The sequence below is a fragment of the Ranitomeya imitator genome, chromosome 8 (genome assembly GCF_032444005.1).
Source record: "Ranitomeya imitator isolate aRanImi1 chromosome 8, aRanImi1.pri, whole genome shotgun sequence".
NCBI lineage: Eukaryota > Metazoa > Chordata > Amphibia > Anura > Dendrobatidae > Ranitomeya > Ranitomeya imitator.
This window is the reverse complement of record NC_091289.1, coordinates 191,105,850-191,130,522: the sequence shown is the minus strand read 5'-3', so window position 1 is coordinate 191,130,522 and position 24,673 is coordinate 191,105,850. Positions and strand designations below refer to the sequence as shown.

Sequence of the window (24,673 nt, the reverse complement as noted above, 5' to 3'; positions counted from 1 at the left end):
GGCAGTATTATAGTAGTTATATTCTTGTATATAGGAGCAGTATTATAGTAGTTATATTCTTGTACATAGGGGCAGTATTATAGTAGTTATATTCTTGCACATAGGAGCAGTATTATAGTAGTTATATTCCTGTACATAGGAGCAGTATTATAGTAGTTATATTCTTGTACATAGGGGCAGTATTATAGTAGTTATATTCTTGCACATAGGAGCAGTATTATAGTAGTTATATTCTTGTACATAGGAGCAGTATTATAGTAGTTATATTCTTGTACATAGGAGCAGTATTATAGTAGTTATATTCTTGTACATAGGGGCAGTATTATAGTAGTTATATTCTTGTACATAGGAGCAGTATTATAGTAGTTATATTCTTGTATATAGGGGGCAGTATTATAGTAGTTATATTCTTGTATATAGGAGCAGTATTATAGTAGTTATATTCTTGTACATAGGGGCAGTATTATAGTAGTTATATTCTTGCACATAGGAGCAGTATTATAGTAGTTATATTCTTGTACATAGGGGCAGTATTATAGTAGTTATATCCTTGTGCATAGGGGTAGTATTATAGTAGTTATATTCTTGCACATAGGGGGCAGTATTATAGTAGTTATATTCTTGTATATAGGAGCAGTATTATAGTAGTTATATTCTTGTACATAGGGGCAGTATTATAGTAGTTATATTATTGCACATAGGAGCAGTATTATAGTAGTTATATTCTTGTACATAGGAGCAGTATTATAGTAGTTATATTCTTGTACATAGGGGCAGTATTATAGTAGTTATATTCTTGTACATAGGAGCAGTATTATAGTAGTTATATTCTTGTATATAGGGGGCAGTATTATAGTAGTTATATTCTTGTATATAGGAGCAGTATTATAGTAATATTCTTGTACATAGGGGCAGTATTATAGTAGTTATATTCTTGCACATAGAAGCAGTATTATAGTAGTTATATTCTTGTACATAGGGGCAGTATTATAGTAGTTATATTCTTGTATATAGGGGGCAGTATTATAGTCGTTATATTCTTGTATATAGGAGCAGTATTATAGTAGTTATATTCTTGTACATAGGGGCAGTATTAGGCTATGTGCACACGTTGCGGATTAGGCTTAGGAATTTCTGGTGCGGATTCTGCCTCTCCTGGCAGAAAACGCACCTGCGGTTCCGCAGCGTTTTTTGTGCGTTTTTGCTGCGGTTTTCTTGCGGATTTGCTGCGTTTTTTACCCCTGCGGTTTTCTATAATGGAATGGGTACAAAATCGCTGCAGATTCACAAAAAAGAAGTGACATGCTACTTCTTTTCTGCAGTGGATTTTCCGCAAAGTGTGCACAACATTTTTATTTTTATCATTGATTTACATTGTACTGTAAATCAATTGCGGATCTGCAGCGTTTCTGCACCTCAAAAAACGCTGTGGATCCACAGAGAATCCGCAACGTGTGCACATACCCTTATAGTAGTTATATTCTTGTACATAGGAGCAGTATTATAGTAGTTATATTCTTGTACATAGGGGCAGTATTACAGCAGTTATATTCTTGTACATAGGAGCAGTATTATAGTAGTTATATTCTTGTAAATAGGGGCAGTGTTATAGTAGTTATATTCTTGTACATAAGGGCAGTATTATAGTAGTTATATTCTTGTACATAGGGGCAGCATTATATTAGTTATATTCTTGTACATAGGAGCAGTATTATAGTAGTTATATTATTGTACATAGGGGCAGTATTATAGTCGTTATATTCTTGTACATAGGGGTAGTATTATAGTAGTTATATTCTTGTACATAGGGGCAGCATTATAGTAGTTATATTCTTGTACATAGGGGCAGCATTATAGTAGTTATATTCTTGTACATAGAGGCAGCATTATAGTAGTTATATTCTTGTACATGGGGCAGTATTATAGTAGTTATATTCTTGTACATAGGGGCAGCATTATAGTAGTTATATTCTTGTACATGGGGCAGTATTATAGTAGTTATATTCTTGTACATAGGAACAGTATTATAATAGTTATATTCTTGTACATAGGGGCAGCACTATAGTAGTTATATTCTTGTACATAGGGGCAGTATTATAGTAGTTATATTCTTGTACATAGGGGCAGTATTATAGTAGTTATATTCTTGAACATACTGTACATAAAATATTATTGTACTGCTTTTTTTTTCTCAGGGGGATGTACTATAGTAGTATTTGTCTTAGTTTTCATATTACGATTCCTATCCATCTTACAGAATGTCAGTCTGGATGTAAAATCCCCTGCATATTTCTTGCCATCTGAACAATGACTTAGGGATGTTCACTGTATAGCTGACGGTAGACGTAATTTGCCTTACCGCAGCTCAGCCAGATGGCCGCCCTTATAATCTTGTACGTAGAGTAAAATTTGCTAAAATCTTAATGAAAATCAAAACAGATTAGAAAAAGCTAAATCTGCATCAAAATTTGGGTTCAGTTTGTTCACAATGTAACTTCTACATTGGCTTAAATAATTCCTGGTGTTTCTCTTGTAGTCATTTAGAAATATGCTGCATTTATAAAAAATGGAGGAAAATGTCATTTCCAGCATCAGCAAGTACTGTAATTCAACTTTGTGGTAAAACCTGTTACTATGGAAACTTTCACTTTGGAATTCTAAATCTTAAGATCTGTCACATTGACAAAAGCAATTGAAATATCACAGCTGGGAGCCTATGTCACCTGTACACCGAGAGGAAATATTCCATATGTCTATGTATTGTACGGCTTCACATTAGTCATTGTGGCGCCATATGGATGGGATGGTTAAACAACATTCCTTCCTCAAATCAGCCATATTCAATGTCAATCAGCTCTTCCAGAAAGCTTTCCCCTCCCAAGATTGCAGTCAGGACATGATGGGAGTTTTACAGCATCATTCTCAGTGCAGTGAAATGGAGAAATAAACACAAATCTAACACAGTCTTCTGGGTTTAGTTTTTACACCATTCAGTGTGCGGTAAAAAATGACCCGCGATTAGGACGCTGATGAAACGTACGCAACTACGGCAATACTAAACTTACATTTTGCCTATATCGCCATTTTCTGAGATTCATAATTTTATTTTTCTGCCGCTGTCGGTGTGTTTTTATTGAATTATATTTTTGATGGAGATTTACAGAGGCCAAAAAACAGCAATTCTGAAGATTCCACTTTTGGGGGGTAAATAATTTTATATTTTGACAGATTGGACTTTTACAGATTGGGAGGTACGACATTGTTAGTATTTTCTTTTTTTTTCTTTTTAATTGGTGAAATAAGGAGTGATTGGAATTTGTGTTTTTTTTAGTTATTTTTATATTTTTTAAAATCTTTTTTTTTTTTAAACTTTTCAATGTTTTAGTCCATTGAGCGGATTTGACGTCACCCTGTGACTGCATTGCAGGGAGTCCATGGGCACCCAATTGACATGACACAACTTTAACATTGATGACCTATCTTTAGGATAGGTCATCAATATTTGATCGGCACCCGACACCCCACCCATCAGCTGTTTCCAGGGTTACCGGGGGATATGTGAGGGACCTGGCTGAGGTTATTATGCAGCAAATGGAGCTGTGCTGTGCAGCTGCGTAATTTTGCAGTTCCAGCACAAGGAACAGCTACTCGGCGAGGGGTGCCGGGTGTCGCATCCCCACTAATCAGACATTGATAACTTATCCTAAGGATAGGTCATCAATGTTAAAGTCGTGGACAACCCCTTTTAATGCTGCATTCAATGTTTAATAGCAGCATTTACTGTAAGTGGATAAACACCAGGGATCAGAGCTAACTCTGTATTCTGCAGGTAGAGGTAGGTGCTGGCTGTATAACACAGCAGGCAGTCGCTGAGCGTGTAGGGGGCTTATCAACTGAGTGCCCACCATACATTTGCACACGACTTAAGCCGTACATATATGATGGAAGTCAAGAAGGAATTAAGCCAGGGTCCGGGGCCACAGCCTTACCTCGGGAACACCAATAAACTATAATACTGCCCTTATACACAGGTGAGAATCTTCATTTTGGTAAGGAATCCGTACACCTCATCCTTTTGGTGATTTGATATAAGCCCAAAATTGCTGAGATTGTTCCCAAGCAGAAGGGACAAATTTGGAAGAATTGTGACTGTTGGCTGCTATGCCCCTCTTTGATGTGGACACATGACAATCGCTTTAGAACTTTTGATGCCCGATGACAATAATGTATATTTGTTTTTCCATCATAGTTTTTATTTTGCTCCATTTGTTATCTTGCATTGTTTATAGATGAATAAATTATATATATAATTTCCTTTCCGTAAAATGTTCCCATCAACCCTTCAAAAATCAACACAGAAATATGCCGAGGTCTGACAGAACATTAACATTATGAGGGAACTTGATGAGATCGTAAAAGAAAGTGAAAACGCTGAGTTTACAAGGGTCGATCTGGAAAGGCGAGACAATAAAGATACATAAAGGCATTTAAGATCTGGAATAAAATCCTGGCAAAGCTCCTCAGATCGTTCACCAATTAGGATTTTATGATTGTTATAAAAATGTAAAAGACCTTCTAAGAGTCAAATACTTTAATAGAATCCAAAAACTTGGCTCCTCAGGTTCTAAGTAAATGCAACAGCAGGAACGAGCTGATCTGTCATCCCGACCTAGACTACATTGGAGGTTTCCCGTGGAGCAGTTTTTACCTGACTGTGACTGTAACTGAAGATCTGAGATAAAAGGACTAATCTAGATCATTGCCAGACATAAAGAATATACCAACTATCAAGTATCAAACTAACAAAGTGTATATGAACAACAACAATACTACAACATAAAAGAATATAACTACTATAATACTGCTCCATTATACCAGAATGTAACTACTGTAATACTGCCCGCTATGTACAAGAATATAACTACTATAATACTGCTCCTATGTACAGAAATATAACTACTATAATACTGTTCCTATGTACAAGAATATAACTACTATAATACTGCCCCTATGTACAAGAATACAACTACTATAATACTGCCCCTATGTACAAGAATACAACTACTATAATACTGCTCCTATGTACAAGAATATAACTACTAGAATACTGCCCCTATGTACAAGAATACAACTACTATAATACTGCTCCTATGTACAAGAATATAACTACTATAATACTGTTCCTATGTACAAGAATAAAACTACTGTAATACTGCCTCTATGTAGAAGAATATAACTACTATAATACTGCCCTATGTACAAGAATATAACTACTAGAATACTGCCCCATGTACAAGAATATAACTACTATAATACTGCCCCTATGTACAAGAATACAACTACTATAATACTGCCCCTATGTACAAGAATACAACTACTATAATACTGCTCCTATGTACAAGAATATAACTATTATAATGCTGCTCCTATGTACAAGAATATAACTACTATAATACTGTTCCTATGTACAAGAATATAACTACTATAATACTGCCTCCATGTACAAGAATATAACTACTATAATACTGCCCCATGTACAAGAATATAACTACTAGAATACTGCCCCATGTACAAGAATATAACTACTATAATACTGCCCCTATGTACAAGAATATAACTACTAGAATACTGCCCCTATGTACAAGAATATAACTACTATGATACTGCCCTATGTACAAGAATATAACTACTATAATACTGCTCCTGTGTACAGGAATATAACTACTATAATACTGCCCCCTATGTACAAGAATATAACTACTATAATACTGCCCCTATGCACAAGAATATAACTACTATAATACTGCCCCTATGTACAAGAATATAACTACCATAATACTGTTTTGTTGTAATTTTTCACGTCGCGCAGCACAGATCAATACTTTCCGCACACTGCACTGTGTCCTACAATTCTGGGCTCCCTTTAAACTTTGTAACTAATCTTTCCAATTGCGCGCTGATAAATGAGTCTAATAAAACAAGAGAAGATGTTGCAGCCAGAGAAGCGTCTTAATCTAATTAATCTTCTTGTGGGTCACACTGTAAATAGAATATCCTCAAACAGAAATGGGAAATTGATTAGATGCTTGAGCTTAAAGATTTCCATCACTACAGATGATTTATAAGGGGTCACCTGCAAGGTCAACGAAGAAACTAATTCTTAAAAAGTCTCTTTATACCAACTGTTCAATTGTTAGGGTCCTGCCACTGAAAATGAGATTCTGTTTCAAATTGGAATGTATATGAAAAAAAATCCATTGGCCAAAATCTGTTGGATTTCCATGTAATTATATTTTATGAGATTCCTAATGGCACTATGACTGCGAGACAACATTCAGCACTCGAGGCAGATGCTTTCATTGCACCTCCATACCTGCTTCTGATTCGGGAGTATTTTAATGAGTTTATTAAAGAGAAAAACACAAAAATACTAAAAATAAATTGCCATACTGACTTACTTTGGTAATGTTTTCAAATGATTTTCTCTTAACTCCAATATTCGCAATTTGCTTAGCCTGCAGAGAAGAGAGATCACGGTGAGCTGTACAAAGATACAATCACATATCTGTTTATACAGGTAAAAAGGATGAAAATATGAGGAGAATAAGAAGAATAGTACAACATTTTCTGAAGAATGTGTGACTGCATATACAGTGACATGTAAAAGCTATTTTGAGGTCTAGTCACAGATTTTCAATCATGTTCAGATCAGGGGACTGTGAGGGCCATTGTAAATCCTTCAAATTGTGCCTTTTGAGGTCATCTATTGTGGATTTTGACGTGTCTTTAGGATGATTATCCATTTGTAGAAGCCATTCTCTTTTCAACTTCAGTATTTTTTACAGATGGTTTTATGTTTGCATCAAGATTTTGTTGAAATTTCATTGAATCCATTCTTACCTCAACCCATAAAATGTTCCCCGAGCCATTGCCTGCAACACACACTACCCCAAAGTATGATTGATCCACACTTCACACTATGCTTAATGGTTGGCAAGATGTTATTTTCTTGAAATTCTATGCCCATTTTTCTCCACACATACCTTTGAGCATTTAGGCCAATTTTAACCTCATCAGTCCACGGGACTTGTTTCCAAAATGCATCAGGCTTTGTTTAGATGTTCTTTTACATACTTCTGATGCTGAATTTTATGGTTAGGTTTTCTTCTGATTATTCTTCCATGAATGCCATATTTGTGCGTTGTATCTCTGAATGGTAGAACAATGTACCACAACTCCAGAGTCTGCTAAATCTGAAGGTCTTTGGCAATCAAGCGGTTGTTCTCATTTGTGTCTCTATCAATCCCACGAGCAGCTCTCACTGACATTTTGCTTGGTTTTCCAGACCTCATATTGACCTCCATTGTTCCTGTTAACTGCCATTTCTTAATTACATTTCAAACTGAAGAAAGGGCAACTTGAAAACAATTGGCCATTATCTTATAGCCTTTTCCTGTTTCATGGGCCTCCACCATTTTCATTTTCAGAGTGGTAGGCAGCAGCTTAGAAGATCCCATGGCTGCTGTTTTTTGGCACAAGGCTAGAGGAGGCTGGGTTTTTATAAAGCTGGAAAATTTACATCACCTGGCCTTTCCTAACCATGATAGTGAAGAAGCCATAACCCAAACAGGCTAATTAAGGTCTACAACCTTGGTCAAAGTTATCTGAGCTCACAAATATCCAAGTGTGCCCAAACTTTTACATAAGACCATTTTCCTTTTGGTAATTTTTAAAATGTGCAATTTGAGAAAAACTTGCATTGCACTCACTGCAATGTTAGTCAATGAGGCAGTGCTCATCTGTGAGTTTTTCCTCACCTGGAATTGGTGTGAAGAAAAATTCACAGCTTGCCGACACTCACCAATGAAAGTCAGTGGGTGCAATAGAAAAAAAAAAATCACACAGCACACGAGCCATGCCTGTAGCGTGCTGTTTCTCTACACCCATAGGAGACCCATCATTTCATGAACTGAGTCCAGTAAATTCACAGCGTGAACTGTCAAAGTACAATAGAAGAGATAAATAGATAGAATAAAAGAAAAAAAAATGGAGTAGGGTCCTCCACATTATTCTTAACCAGCTGAGGGAAAGCCGACAGCTGGGGGCTGATGTTTATAGCCTGGGAAGGGGTTAATAAACATGGAGCTTCCCAGCTTATTAATATCAGCTCACATCTGTCTACTTAGACTTACTGGCTTTTAACAAGTGTTGACCTGACTCTTTTACCCATTTATTAATATTCAAAGTAAAAAAAAAAGCAAAGAAATCCTTACTTGTGTACCGATAGTCCCACAGTGAGCCTAGCTCAGCTAAATCTAGATGCTTTGCTGAGTGATCACATAAAATGCGACTGCTCAACCCGGCATCCAGGAGACACTGAGCTGCATGTGAAGAATGCAGCTTCAGTGCCGATGAGCGCTGACATCAGTAAAGTGACTGGAGTTCATAGCCGATGAACTCCGGTCACCTCACTCATGTCACCGCTCGTTTCGTGAGGCAATGAAGCTGCGTTCTTCATGTGCAGCTCAGTCTCTCCTGGATGTTGGACTGAATGGTTACATGTTATATGACTGCTCAGCAAAGCATCCAGATTGAGTTGGGCTTGTCGCGGGACAACTGGATTATCGGCGGACAGGTGAGGATTTCTGTTTTTTTTATTTTTCTATTGGACATTAATAAATGGGTAAAAGAGAGCCGGGAGCTTTTATTTCAATAAAGGACTTTGTGTGCTAATTTCAATTAAAGATTTGACTATGAGGTTAGTAACGTGGGTGTCTTATAGACGCCTTTCTATTACTAACCCCTGGGCTTGATGTCAGCTGACATTACAAAGCTACATCAAGCCCAATACTATTAACCAACTTGCCACCGCATAGGAAGAGCGGAGGCTAAGAGCCAGAATTGGCGCAACTAATGGATGTGTCATTTCTGGGGCAGCTGAAGGCTGATTTTCTTAGTCTGAGAGTGGGCCAATATCCATGGCCCCTTCCTAGGCTATTAAAATCAGCTCGCAGCTGTCGGCGTAGTCTTTGCTGCTTATTAATTATAGGGGGGACTCCAAGTAATTTTTGGGGGGGTCACCCCTTGTTAATAACCAGTAATGACTAAGTATACAGCTGTGAGCTGATATTATTAGCCTGGGAACAACCATGTTCATTGCCCTCTTCCCAGACTAAAAACTCTTCCAGGACTCTTCCCGGACTACCCTCTTCTCAGACTAAATTAGCCACCAGCTTTCGGCTTTTCCTCAGCTGGTTAAGAAAAATACGGGGACTGCACGCCATTTTTTACTTTTATTTATTTATTAGCTAAGTACATATACAGTAAGCTACACACAAACTGCACTGATTGATATGATAACATCTGTCTATATCTGTGTAAAAGATTGTTTTATTAGTTAATAAACGAGCTTGAAATTATAGAGAATTACTATATGTACAAGCTTATGTTAAAAACACATTGCCTACAGATTGCATACGCATGCTATGTGGTTGCAAGGTGAGGGAAAAAACGCACACTTGCATAGCACTCACATAGCATACGGATGCTAGGTGAGAAAAAAAAAGCATGATGCTCTCCAACTTCTTTGGCTGTGAATCTCAGCTACTTTTTTTTACGCAGATGTGAGCGAACCCTAATGGACAGTGTGCTCACACTAAACATCACAGAGAAAAAAGGGATTGTCACACTGTCACAGAGGTCAACATTTCAGAGTCAGCTCACCTTCCAAAATTGGCTGGAAGATACTCAAGAAAGGCATCGTTAAGGTACAGCTGCGTTAAATTAAGAAGCTGCGTAAAGCCATCCGGCAACCTTAGAAAAGGAGGAAGCAAATGAACGTAATTAGTTATAACAAGTATTCATCATCAGTAGTGTCACACTGTCACTATCACTAATCAACCCCATGTAGACAATGACTGCTCCTATAATTATTATACTGGCACTGTGACCTCACTGTGCTTATTATTCCTGCAATGTGACATAATTGTGTTTATTATCCTTGTAATATAACATCAATGCGTTTATTATCCCTGTACTGTGACATCAATGGTTTTATTATCCCTGTACTGTGACAGCAATGGTTTTATTATTTTTGTACTGTGACATTACTGTGTATTATCCCTGTACTGTGACATCACTGTGTGTATTATCTCTGTACTGTGACATCACTGTGTGTATTATCTCTGTACTGTGACATCACTGTGTTTATCATCTCTATACTGTGACATCACAGTGTTTATTATCCCTGTATTGTGACATCACTGTGTGTATTATCTCTGTACTGTGACATCATTGTGTATCATCTCTGTATTGTGACATCACTGTGTGTATTATCTCTGTACTGTGACATCACTGTGTGTATTATCTCAATACTGTGACATCACTGTGTGTATTATCTCTATACTGTGACATCACTGTGTGTATTATCTCTGTATTGTGACATCACTGTGTGTATTATCTCTGTACTGTGACATCATTGTGTATCATCTCTGTATTGTGACATCACTGTGTGTATTATCTCTATACTGTGACATCACTGTGTGTATTATCTCTATACTTTGACATCACTGTGTGTATTATCTCTGTATTGTGACATCACTGCGTGTATTATCTCTGTACTGTGACATCGCTGTGTGTATCATCTCTATACTGTGACATCACAGTGTTTATTATCCCTGTATTGTGACATCACTGTGTGTATTATCTCTGTACTGTGACATCATTGTGTATCATCTCTGTATTGTGACATCACTGTGTGTATTATCTCTATACTGTGACATCACTGTGTGTATTATCTCTGTATTGTGACATCACTGTGTGTATTATCTCTGTACTGTGACATCATTGTGTATCATCTCTGTATTGTGACATCACTGTGTGTATTATCCCTGTACTGTGACATCACTGTATTATCTCTGTACTGTGACATCACTGTGTGTATTATCCCTGTACTGTGACATCACTGTATTATCCCTGTACTGTGACATCACTGTATTATCTCTGTACTGTGACATCACTGTGTGTATTATCTCTGTACTGTGACATTATATGTTCACTGAAATTGATATCCGAGATGGGAGGCGTCTTACTTTGAGATTGGATTCACGCTGGCCTCTACTATTGTTAAACATTTACAGCATTTGATATTATCTGGGAATTCTTGTATACCTGGAAGCAGAAAAAAACATTATTTGAATATCAGAATGAACAGACACTATTCTATCAGTTGTAAAATATTACATCACTGGTTGATATGGATGCTTTGCTAGTCCCTCCACTCACATCCTGTCTGCTACTTACATTCAGCTCTAATGTATTCTGCTCGAAGACCAGAAATAAAGGACAATTCTATATTTGATGATTTGCAAGAAAAAATCACTATGTTTTTCGTATATTTTGTGTGTTATTTACATTTTCAGAATCTTTGTCTGTTGGTGAATGAAAACATTCTTTAAAATACGTCATCTTTATATCCAAAAGGTGCAGGTGCGAGTTTCAGCGACTCCGGCTGTCTAGGGAACTATTTCCACATTTATCTAGTTCCACAAAAGCAGAGGGAAAACTATTATCGCTACAATTACAGCTCACAATCACACAGGTGAGCCAGGATCGTGCGTGAAAATCTCCCCAAATGTTTTACTTCTGCATCACTGAATATCTAGACAGATTTGCGGCGTGCGTGAGCAGTGCTTTGGAGAGGCTTTGGTTTGGCGGCATTATTGCTGGCCACACAATGTAGTCAAAGTAATGGGCCATCGAATAGTAAACATCTTCCGTTCCGGAATATTAGTTGCACAACATCTGCCAATGCATCCTGGCAGGGACTTGTCGAGATAGGTGCCAGGTAAACCTTTCAAGACTTTAAAAAAAAAATGCTTTTTCCTTCTTGTTTAAAATGTCATGTCACCTTAAAAAAAATCTGTCCAGGGTTTCCGGTATCTATAAATGAGCTGCAGCGCCTTCATTTGGAGGAGTCATCAACGGTTTTGGACAATCTCTGTTTCGATAATGAGCATTTTGATGATAAACTGATCATATGTTGTCGCTCCGCTGATTCTCCCATTATACAGCTCCAATCTGTCAGTGAACCTTAAACCAAGGGCTTAATTTAAGTACAGCGCCACCACAGGAAAAACGAAGCATAACACCGCTTCCTTTCAAAGCAATACGCTTTTCATGTAATGCACGGACGTGCTTAGTCTAAAGGGAAAGGGGTACCATATAGTGACTTTCTGAGGATCCTAATTGGAATTTCTGAATTTACCAAATTCGTTTAAAAGAAAAAAAAATTGGGATCTAAGGGGTAACGTTTCTCCTTGTGTAGAGTGACAAGCCAGGCTTAGTATGGCAGAGTGAGGAGACTTATATGCCATGTATGCTCCACTGGGAACTAAAATATACAAATTGCCTCCTTAGAGAGGAAGAGGACTAGAACTCTAGCGCCACCTACTGGAAGCAGCGAACCAAAAAGTCAATATCTTTAAAGGGAACCTGTCACCCCCCTCAGGTGTTTGTAACTAAAAGAGCCACCTTGTGCGGCACAAATGCCTGTGCGTGCCGGGCGCCGCCTCCTCTTTCTGCATTATCGTCCCTGGGCATTAAGTTTTTTTTCGGGCATGCACAGTTGCGCTGCCCTTCGTACTTACAGCGCAGGTGCCGGGGACGATAATGCAGCAAGAGGAGGCGGCGCACGGCGCGCACAGGCCCGGAGTGATGGCTGTGCTGCGTCTGATTAGGAAGGAAAGTCCCGCCTCCGGGACGGTTTCACGGTATGAGGGGACACATTTTATAAACGTTTATTTCAGCGTGTGCAGGGAGCATAACTAAAAGAGCCACCTTGTCAGAATGCAGCATTTGGGCTCTTTTAGTTACAAATGCCTGGGGTCGGTAACAGGTTCCCTTTAATAGAGATGGGCGAACCCAAACGGTAAAGTTCGGGGTCCGTACCTTTACTGACTTCTAAGTTTGATGTCAGCGGACATAAAACATTTGAAATTAAACCCAAAACTATAATCCCACTTGCCACTGCACAAGGGCAAATGGGAAGAGCCGGGCAAAGTGCCAGAATTTGTGCATCTAATAGATGCGCCTTTTCTGGGTGGCTGCGAGCTGCTACTTTTAGGCTGGGGAGGGAAAATATCCATCGCCCCTTCACAGTCTGAAAATACCAGATTTAACTTGGCTGTTTATCAAATATGTAGGGAGATCTCACATCGTTTTTCAATTATTTAAATAATTTTAAAAAAACAGCATGGGGATCCCACTATTTTTGTAAACCAGCCATGATAAAGCTGACAGCTGAAGGTTGCAGCATGCTGCTGTCAGCTTTACCTGCGCTGGTTATCAAGAATAGAGGGGACCCTATGGCAATTTTTTCTTTTATTCATGTATTTATTTATTTGTTCATTTTATAAATACACATACAGTAAGCTACACGCGCACTGCAATAATTATCCCACTGACAATTTTATTTCTATGGACAGGCGCCAGCTGGTGAATACTCACATCAGCCTCGCCTGCTCTTGCTGCTATCAGGGGGACCAGGCATATGCTGATGAAAGGCGTGACCAGCGGTAACCTGTTCACTGAAGGTCAGAGCTGCTGGCTCACAGGCTGTCATCTCTCTGATAGCATGGGAACCGCATAAATATTGCAATATTAGTGTATATAGTTAAGTCGTGGTTGTTCAATGAAGCCCAGCCATGGCCACAGGATGGACTTTGCAAGTGGATCAACATGGCAGCCATGGGAGCATTCAGCAGGCCACTGACTGCTAAAGCAGCACATTGGCACCCTATGATCTTACCGAGAATCCTGCCATTTAAATGAAGCCGTCAGCAGCATTTAAATGGTTAATCAGTAGCGACTGGAGCTCGATCGGGTCACTGCTGTTACGGTGCCAGTTATGGAGTGAGATCAGTTCTGGAACTTGCACCATACACCCTTTGCACCCACATTACATAAATATATGTTATATTGTCACAAATGGGTTAATGGAAGAGACAGAAAAATAGTGAAATTCACCAATAACCACTCTGATTTACTCGGGTTGTCAGAGATATTAGTTACAGTGATTTAATCCAGAATATATTACTATATTCATGCATACATCCTTAATTCTGCAAAAATCTGGAGAAATAATCTGGGTGAAAAGCAGGTGGGCAGAAGGACAATGTTGATTTAGTTCCATGCTTATAAAATATGAATAGACACAACAAGATAACGACTAAATAATTGATTTGTATGGCGCATAACCTGCATTATGGTATATAACAGTTAGGGACTTCCAGGATATTTAGAGAGGAGAGACCTAAACGTGATGGGAAAGGAGGGAATGAAGAACTGAAGAGAAAGGGGAAGAAATGCTGATGAGGAAGGTGGATAAGAACAAAGAAGATGGCAATAATGCTGCAGCGGTCTTATGACGTGTAAATTTCCCTTGGAGATACGCGGAGCCATTAGTGTCTGTCGGCTGTTTATTTTCATCTACCAAAAACCTTCAGCGGAATGTTTCTTTGGCACGTGGTTATGTCTAAGGCCATCTTTAGGCTAAACTTTCCCTTTGAGCCAGATATAACCAGTCTCAGTTAAGTGCTTGCTCTTATCATTTCCATTTGCAATTCCTTAGTAGGCTGCAATTACAACGACCGGCGGTGGCCTGAATAATCCCTTCCGACTTCGCATGTATTTCGTTAGGATTGATCGTTGTCTAAAAATATCCGCATTAAAATTTAGAGCGTGCCGACTCATAGCAGGGTAAAAATAAGGCCGTGTGTAAAGAAGAAGAAAAGGACAAATTAATCCATTATTATGACACAGCGGAAGAGGAGCAGGAGACGCCGCCGCTCCAGCTCTGAGGCCGCCATCGGGATCCTGCGCTAAAAGCAACATCAACGCTGGTTGTTCAATCAAGGCCAAGATTAGATCAGCAGCTAATTAAAAGTGGGACTATTAATTATCTCAGCTATTAGGACTAAACAATTATATTTCCTCCTCTGAACTGCTGGCTGCAATGTGTGCTACATGTGTTGTCTCAGAGAATCATTATCTCCCAGGATACAAGAAAGATTTACTTTGTATCTGGGCTGAAGTGATACATTGTATCATCTAATGATTCAGAACCAGGAACATGGAGGCCTATTAATAGGAAAAGGACGGCAAATTAGTCAATCGTGCAAGGCCCTCGTTTCCTGGTTGCATTGAATTGCAATATTATGTAGATAATATATGATCGGTATGGTAGTATTATGTATGAAATTGTTTTATTGCCCTCTATGGTGGTAATATGAGGGCTATACATGGTAGTATTATGTGAACGTTATCTGGCAGTATTAACCTTGAACTATGTGCCATAGTATGTGGACAATATGTGAAGTATGATCCTTGCACTATACGGCCACATTATGTATACGATACTATTATTCCCACACTATAAAGTAGTATTATGTGGACTTTATATGACAATATTAGCCTTGCAGTATGTGGCCATATTATGTGGATTGTACATGGCAGTATCTTCCTTGCAATATATAGCAGCCATAATTTTTTATTTTTCTTGTGATGTGGCTGCATGAGGTTTGGTTTTATGTGGGGAAAATCATATTTTTTAGTACTGTTATGTGGTGGATCTAAATTACTGTGCAATTTACATAAAAAAAGCTTTTACATATTCCTTACTGTTTACATTTCATATAAAACAAATATTTGCAATGGAAAACTATAAAAGTTTTTTTTTCACAAATATATACTATAAACTGTATATGTCCTCCATGTACTCTCTCTCTCTCTTTGTGTGTATATATATATATATATATATATATATATATATATATATATATACAGCTCTGGCAAAAACTAAGATACCACTGCAAAATGTTTGTCTGATTTTTCTCTTTCTAGGTATATTTTTGAGTAAAATGTAAATTGTTCTTTCAGTCTATAAACTTCTGACAACATGTCTCCAAAGTTCCAATCAATAAATTTTGTTTGGTTTTTTTCTGACAAAGAAAAATGGTGAAAATTAAGAACCCCCCCCCCCCCAGTGCTTTCAGACCTCAAATGATGCAAAAAAAAAAACAAGTTCATAATCATTTAGAAACAACAATACTAATGTTTTAACTCAGGAAGAGTTCAGAAATCAATAGTTTGTGGAATAACCATGATTTTTTAATCCCAGCTTTCATGCGTCTTGGCAGTTTTCCACCAGTCTTCACACTGATTCTGGCACAAAACTTTAAGCATTTCTTCTTCTTGATTTGATGGCTTGTGACTATCCATCATCCTCTTGATTACATTCCAGAAGTTTTCAATGGGGTTCAGGTCTGGAGATTGGTCGGCCATGACAGGGCTTTGAAGTGCAGGTCTCTTAATTTTTGCCAGAGCCGTATATGTGTGTATATATATATATACATACATATATATATATATATATATATATATATATATATATATATACACGCGAAGAGAATCTAAAAGATCTCTGAGGGACATACTGTATATTCATTCCCAATTTTGTTATTTTTTTCCACTGTAGCTTGGGCATCTATAGCCTCAGTTACAGGGGAAACAGCTCCCTGATGTATCACCCATCGCTTGCAAGTCTAGTCTGCATCTTATAGGACTCAGCAGCGCCGCTATGGCAGGAGACACCCAAAGATCAAGGTGATCACCTTGTCTTACAGAAACAGACAGTGCTCATGCTTCCTTTCCCGTCGTAGTGTTCACTGACCACCAAATAGCTGACGATAGAATAGACAGAGGTAGTAATAAACCACTTCTGTCTTCTGCCCAAAGTCTCTGGCTGTGTTAGACTTCCAAGGACTGTCCCTGCTCCTAGTCATCTGGAAAGCATTGTTCCTGGCCTTTCAGTGTTTGCTTTCTATGAAATGTTTCAGTATATACATTTCTGCAATAATGTGGCCAGACTCTAATTCCTGCCGCCCGCGGTACTCATTTCAGAAGGACACCTAGACTGTAAGGGTACGTGCACACGTTAAGTAATTTGTGCAGAAACTGCTGCACCATTTTGGCATCTCTTGGTAGGAAAAATGTAGCGTAAAATAGGTATGTCTTTGCTGCATTTTTTATGTGTTTTTTTACATTCATGTTTGTCTCAGATTATCCTCCTATTCATTATTATGGAAGAAATCTGCAACAAAAACGCTGAAAGACTTGACCTGCTGCAGACTCACTATAAATCTGATCCGTGTGCCCGAGACTTCAGGATCCTCACCCACTTTTCTGTTATTAGGAAACACTTCTGGTTTTGTGCCAGCTATGTAACATGTGCACAGTCAGTGTAACCTATGGATGCCATTGGACGTACAGATTTTATATGGAATTCCTGATAATCCCTAATGTATTCCTAACGTCATACGATCTCTCAGAAATTGTCGGCGTTTGTTGTGCGCTTATACAGTGGCGTATCCAGGGGGGGGCAGCCGGGGCATGTGCCCCGGGCGCAGCCAACAAGGGGGCGCCAGCAGGCCACCTGATGCGGTGGTCCAAGGAGGAGGCTCCCCGTCCACGGAATTCTCAAACATGCAGCCCCTGAGGCAAGCATCTGCGGCCCGAGGTGCACGCTAGAAAAGGAGGCGGCACAGAGCTCTGGGACTTTCGCAGCTGCTGGAGACGAGAGCTGCCCACAATGCGTCGCCATGGATACGCAGTGACTTCCGACCCTGTCCAGTGCCCGGAGAATGAGCCGTGCATCGCTAAACAGGAAGTGTGCACTGTGCAGCACCTGGAGCAAAGGATTGCGGGGGCTGGGGGGATGCAGAGCCTGGCTGGAAGGACAAGGTATGGGCTCTAATATACTGCGTGGGCTGCTATATACTACATGGCTGCTATTTATTACGTGGGCTCTGCTATATACTACGTGGACTGCTATATACTACATGGCTGCTATTTACTACGTAGGCTGCTATATACTACATGGGCTCTGCTATATACTACATGGGCTCTGCTATATACTACATGGGCTCTGCTATATACTACATGGGCTCTGCTATATACTACATGGCTGCTATTTATTACGTGGGCTCTGCTATATACTACGTGGGCTCTGCTATATACTACGTGGCTGCTATATACTACATGGACTGCTATATACTACATGGCTGCTATTTATTACGTGGGCTGCTATATACTACGTGGGCTGCTATATACTACGTGGGCTGCTATATACTACGTGGGCTGCTGTATACTACGTGGGCTCTGCTATATACTACGTGGGCTCTGCTATATACTACGTGGGCTCTGCTATATACTACGTGGGCTCTGCTATATACTACGTGGGCTCTGCTATATACTATGTGGGCTGCTATATACTACGTGGGCTGCTATATACTACGTGGGCTGCTATATACTACGTGGGCTGCTATATACTACGTGGGCTGCTATATACTACATGGGCTGCTATTTACTACGTGGGCTCTGCTATATACTACATGGGCTGCTATATACTACATGGCTGCTATTTACTACGTGGGCTGCTATATACTACATGGCTGCTATTTACTACGTTGGCTGCTATATACTACGTGGGCTGCGCTATATACTACGTGGGCTCTGCTATTTACTACGTGGGCTGCTATATACTACGTGGGCTGCTATTTACTACGTGGGCTGCTATTTACTACGTGGGTGCTGCTATTTACTACATGGGCGCTGCTATTTACTACGTGGGCTGTGTTATATACTACGTGGGCTGCTATATACTACGTGGGCTGTGTTATATACTACGTGGGCTGCTATATACTACGTGGGCTGTGCTGTATACTACTGTGTGGGCTGTGCTGTATACTACTGGGTGGGCTGTGCTGTATACTACTGTGTGGGCTGTGCTGTATATTACTGTGTGGGCTGTGCTGTATACTACTGTTTGGGCTGTCCTATATACTACTATGTGGTCTGTGCTATATACTACTATGTGAGCACTGAAACAATGCCAGGGGGCTGGATGGGTGCAATGTCGTGATTTCTGCCCCCATAATGTGCTCAGATTTCTTCTGCCCCCCCTAATGTCCTGATTTCTGCCCCCATCCCTCCATATGTTCCTCAGATTTCTCCACCACATGCAACTGCACCCGGGAAGGGAGGGGATGGAGGCAGGAATCAGGACATTATGGGGGCAGAAGAAATCTGAGGAGATTATAGGGGGCAGAAATCTGAGGGGGGGGCGCCAAACTGATCTTTTGCCCCGGGTGCAGGAGGAGCTAGATACACCTCTGCGCTTATAGAAGATTTCATGTCGCCCGGAATGTGGAGATGACAGATGAAGGTTATCGTAAAAAGCTAGTAAGCTGATATGACACATTGACACGACACACATAAATGACAAGGAGGAACGTACCGTTTTTACTGATATCCAACTCTTTCAGATTCACTAAGCTGGCAATGGTTGCTGGCAGGTTGGAGAGATCGTTGTCAGGCATGCTAAGCTTCCGGAGAGCCTGACAACTGAACAATTGCTGTCAAGGAAACATATGTAACGTTAGAGCATGGGAAGGAGCACGCAGCAAGGGACAAGTCACATATCTATATTTCATGTATTAAGCCAGTGAGTAACCTGCGGTCGGACAAAGGTAGAAGAACTATAACTGGCAGAATATCCTTATAGCAATTCTCTGCTCTATATAATGGAATTAACACCAGAAAGAAGGAGCAGAGACTCCCAGTATCACCAGTATCATGTGCCAAGTGCATTCTGGGAGCAAGAAGAACAGGAAGTGAGGTGGAGCGCCAGCCAATAGCTACAGTGCAGGAAGTGAAGTCAGAAAAGGGGAGGAGTTTAGGCAACTTCCTCTGTACAGGAAGGAGTTTGTATGTTCTCCCCGTGTTTGCGTGGGTTTCCTCCGGGTTCTCCGGTTTCCTCCCACATTACAAAGACATACTGATAGGGAATTCTAGATTGTGAGCCCCATCGGGGACATCGATGATAATGTGTGCAAACTGTAAAGTGTTGCGGAATATGTTAGCGCTATATAAAAATAAAGATTATTATTATTTATTATTACAGCCAGGTAACATAGCAGTTCATTTCAGTGGGGTTACAGGGAATCCGTCACCACCTTAAAGTTTAGAGAAACGTAGGCACACATTTATTAAACAGTTTTTGCCAAAATTCTGGAGTGAAACTGAAATGTCGGAAAATTTTTTGGACAACTCAAAGTTACTCCAAAATTGTGAAACTTTTGGAATCCCGACAAGTTCTACTAACTGTTTGAGAAGCAGGCAGAGCTCAGGCCAGGAGGGGGTGTGGAGGAGTGTGGCCACTAATTCACAGAAAATGACTCGATAAAAGTGGCAGTGTGAAATGTACTGGAATCCCGGACTAGTACACATTTCTTGTAATGGCACTCGGCAGCTACAGGATGCGCCAAATTCACTAAAAGGTGTAGAAAATGCCTTGAACAATCTGCACATTAGTTTATTAGTTTTATTAGTTGCAGTGTCAGGTCCCCTCATTTGTAAAACACAACCATTGAAGCCCCATCATTTCGAAAAACGTTTGATATGTAACAATGAGAGTAGGTCCATGTGCCGAGATCCCCACTTATTGCTACAATGAAGGGGCACAAGCACGCTGAGTGATCTGCCTCTTAGGCTGCAATCTCTTGTACTTAATGTTCAATTTGTGCAATGAATAGGCTCAGAATTCTTATTGATCTATATATATATACCCATATGTGTCTCTCCAAATATGCCGCATACATATCTCTCCGAGAAGGGCGAAGAAAACAATGCCAAACAAGCACAGCACCCATCGATTCCAACCCGCTGTATCAGAGATCAATGAGGGTTTTAGTACGTGGATCCTCACCAATCAAAACTTCTCAAATATCATTATGGCTTCAGTTAGAATCTATGCATAAATATGCAAATACTTTGCGTTACTTCTGATCTTAAAGGGTTGCTCCGCTACTTTAACTGTTTAAGGGAATCTGTCAGTAGGGTCAACCTTCTTAAAATGTCTATCCGATAATCCAGTGTTTTATTACAAAGTAATCCACGCTTTTCTTAATATGCAAATGAGCTGTTAAGATCTATGGACCGGACATAGATCTCCCCCAGAATCTTCCTCCAGAACTTTTTTATAATGAAAGTGGGCTTTACCAGTGTGAGACATGTACTGACTGACAGTCTGCTCTCCTGATCTCACACTGGTAATGCCCCCTTTCATTTATAATAGGTTCAGATTCTCAGGACGATCTCTGTCCGGCCCATAGATCTTAACAGCTCATTTACATATTAGGATAAACGTGGATTTCTCAGAAATAAGACATCAGATTGCAAATATCATGATATCATTTTATTCAGTTTTATATGACCTGCATGCCCATATAGATAGCTTTAGATGGTTGATCTACTGACACATGCCATTTAAAGGGGTTGTCTACAACGTTGACATTGATGGCCTAACCTTAAGATAGGTTATCAATAACTGCAGGTGCAAAACCCGGCACCCCCGCCAATCAGTTCTTTCCGGTGTTTGTGGCAGCCGGAAGTGGTCATTTATGGAGGTGCACAGCGCCGTCGACTGTATAGTGGCTGCAGTCAGGTACTACATATCTGCCTCCTTTTCAAATCAATAGGGGGTGGATGTGCAGTACCCGGCTGTGGCCATTCCGCCATCACGTGCAGCTCCGTAACTAGGCAGTTTCGGCCAAGACTGGGAATAGTTGTTCGGCAGGGGTGTCGGCTGTTGCGCCTCCACCAGCCAGACGTTGATGACCTATCCTAATTATAGGCCAATAATGTTAAAACCGCCGTGGACAACCCCTTTAAATATAAGCGCTAACTGACCCAACTCAGCCAGCAGTCCGATTATGTGATTCAGATCACTGATCATAGATATTCTGATCTAAAATGACCAGGGCTACATCTCAAGAATATTAATAGGGATTTTATTGGTGCTCCATAAAGGGAACAATCAGGAGATAAAGTTCAGCCTTTTATATTAAATTTTAGATTATCCCTGCTGCCATAATAGATCAGGCAGTCGGGACAGACGTCATATTCATTTTCACAGCTGTTATCCAGAAAAACTGAAAAAAATGTCATGGTACGATATGATACACAGATCGATATATACTCAGACCTGGAAAATGAACTCACATCTACCGCGTAATTAAAATATAGCAAAGCACATGCGGGAAACGACATACTGCGTGTGCTCTGGTGGCCGGTGTGAAAATGGAATATTTTAGGTTTGATTTTCATAGAGATATTCACAAAAAGTGAAAACAATGCGCAGAACAACAAAAAATAAAAAATAGAATTCTACTTGGTGATAATTTCCCTTTAATGAAGTTAATGAAGTATGAGCTCTGACTATTGAAGACGACGTGAGTTACGTTTTGTGGCTCTTTAAATGTAGTGAAGAATCAATGACAATTGAAAGTAATCACAATTACCAGCAAATTCTCAGCTAAATTATTTTTCAGAGGCCGTGAAAGGCTTATTGTAAGTAATCTGGCCAGTTTATTAAGCAGTAAACGGGATCGATCATTATTTATTGGATAGGCAGGAGCGGACATGAAATCATTGTGAGGCTATGTTCACATCACATTTCTTTTTCTGGTTACCGTTTTTTTGGAATGGCGCAGTCGATTGCATTATTCTGAACAACAATATACAGTCAAAAATATATAGGAGTTTCTTTTTTTTTTAACATATTCCTGTAGCGATGAATGCTGGTGTATAGCATTCTACAGAAGTATCCATTTAATGTTTACATCCGGGGATAAATCTACATCTAAACGTGATGTGAACAAAATAATAATCTTATATATAGTACCAATATATACAGTGGGGCAAAAAAGTATTTAGTCAGTCAGCAATAGTGCAAGTTCCACCACTTAAAAAGATGAGAGGCGTCTGTAATTTACATCATAGGTAGACCTCAACTATGGGAGACAAACTGAGAAAAAAAAATCCAGAAAATCACATTGTCTGTTTTTTTAACAATTTATTTGCATATTATGGTGGAAAATAAGTATTTGGTCAGAAACAAACAATCAAGATTTCTGGTTCTCACAGACCTGTAACTTCTTCTTTAAGAGTCTCCTCTTTCCTCCACTCATTACCTGTAGTAATGGCACCTGTTTAAACTTGTTATCAGTATAAAAAGACACCTGTGCACACCCTCAAACAGTCTGACTCCAAACTCCACTATGGTGAAGACCAAAGAGCTGTCAAAGGACACCAGAAACAAAATTGTAGCCCTGCACCAGGCTGGGAAGACTGAATCTGCAATAGCCAACCAGCTTGGAGTGAAGAAATCAACAGTGGGAGCAATAATTAGAAAATGGAAGACATACAAGACCACTGATAATCTCCCTCGATCTGGGGCTCCACGCAAAATCCCACCCCGTGGGGTCAGAATAATCACAAGAACGGTGAGCAAAAATCCCAGAACCACGCGGGGGGACCTAGTGAATGAACTGCAGAGAGCTGGGACCAATTTAACAAGGCCTACCATAAGTAACACACTACGCCACCATGGACTCAGATCCTGCAGTGCCAGACGTGTCCCACTGCTTAAGCCAGTACATGTCCGGGCCCGTCTGAAGTTTGCTAGAGAGCATTTGGATGATCCAGGGGAGTTTTGAGAGAATGTCCTATGGTCTGATGAAACCAAACTGGAACTGTTTGGTAGAAACACAACTTGTCGTGTTTGGAGGAAAAAGAATACTGAGTTGCATCCATCAAACACCATACCTATTGTAAAGCATGGTGGTGGAAACATCATGCTTTGGGGCTGTTTCTCTGCAAAGGGGCCAGGACGACTGATCCGGGTACATGAAAGAATGAATGGGGCCATGTATCGTGAGATTTTGAGTGCAAACCTCCTTCCATCAGCAAGGGCATTGAAGATGAAACGTGGCTGGGTCTTTCAACATGACAATGATCCAAAGCACACCGCCAGGGCAACGAAGGAGTGGCTTCGTGAGAAGCATTTCAAGGTCCTGGAGTGGCCTAGCCAGTCTCCAGATCTCAACGCTATAGAAAACCTTTGGAGGGAGTTGAAAGTCCGTGTTGCCAAGCGAAAAGCCAAAAACATCACTGCTCTAGAGGAGATCTGCATGGAGGAATGGGCCAACATACCAACAACAGTGTGTGGCAACCTTGTGAAGACTTACAGAAAACGTTTGACCTCTGTCATTGCCAACAAAGGATATATTACAAAGTATTGAGATGATATTTTGTTTCTGACCAAATACTTATTTTCCACCATAATATGCAAATAAATTGTTAAAAAAACAGACAATGTGATTTTCTGGATTTTTTTTCTCAGTTTGTCTCCCATAGTTGAGGTCTACCTATGATGTAAATTACAGACGCCTCTCATCTTTTTAAGTGGTGGGACTTGCACTATTGCTGACTGACTAAATACTTTTTTGCCCCACTGTATATATACGACATTAAAGAGCAACAATAATTCTACAGTTTAGTGAGGATTGAGGGCTCTGCCCTCTGCAGCGGTCACCAGCCAGTATCTGTGTGTGTACAAGTACTAAGTGCTACTGAGTGCATGGAGAGTGAGGGAACAGATGATAGAAAGGAGCAGATTACAGACTGACGTTACATTGGTGCGTGATGTGATAGGCCTTTCTAAAGAGATGTAGATACTGGGGATAAACCAGGATTGTCTGGGATAGCGCATTCC

The 24,673-nt window shown here is 39.9% G+C and overlaps 1 protein-coding gene across 15 annotated transcripts in view; it reads right to left on the bottom strand.

Annotated features, from left to right (window-relative positions):
* Positions 1–24,673, bottom strand: part of LRRC7 (leucine rich repeat containing 7) — a 337,880-nt gene that overhangs the window by 112,471 nt on the left and 200,736 nt on the right. For all 15 annotated transcript variants that reach the window (XM_069738252.1, XM_069738258.1, XM_069738260.1 and 12 more), the window contains 4 exons: positions 19,355–19,472; positions 11,091–11,169; positions 9,724–9,813; positions 6,459–6,515 (listed from right to left, as the gene is read on the bottom strand). In XM_069738252.1, coding sequence (XP_069594353.1) covers positions 6,459–6,515; positions 9,724–9,813; positions 11,091–11,169; positions 19,355–19,472 — 344 coding nt within the window. The remainder of the gene's footprint in view (positions 1–6,458; positions 6,516–9,723; positions 9,814–11,090; positions 11,170–19,354; positions 19,473–24,673) is intronic.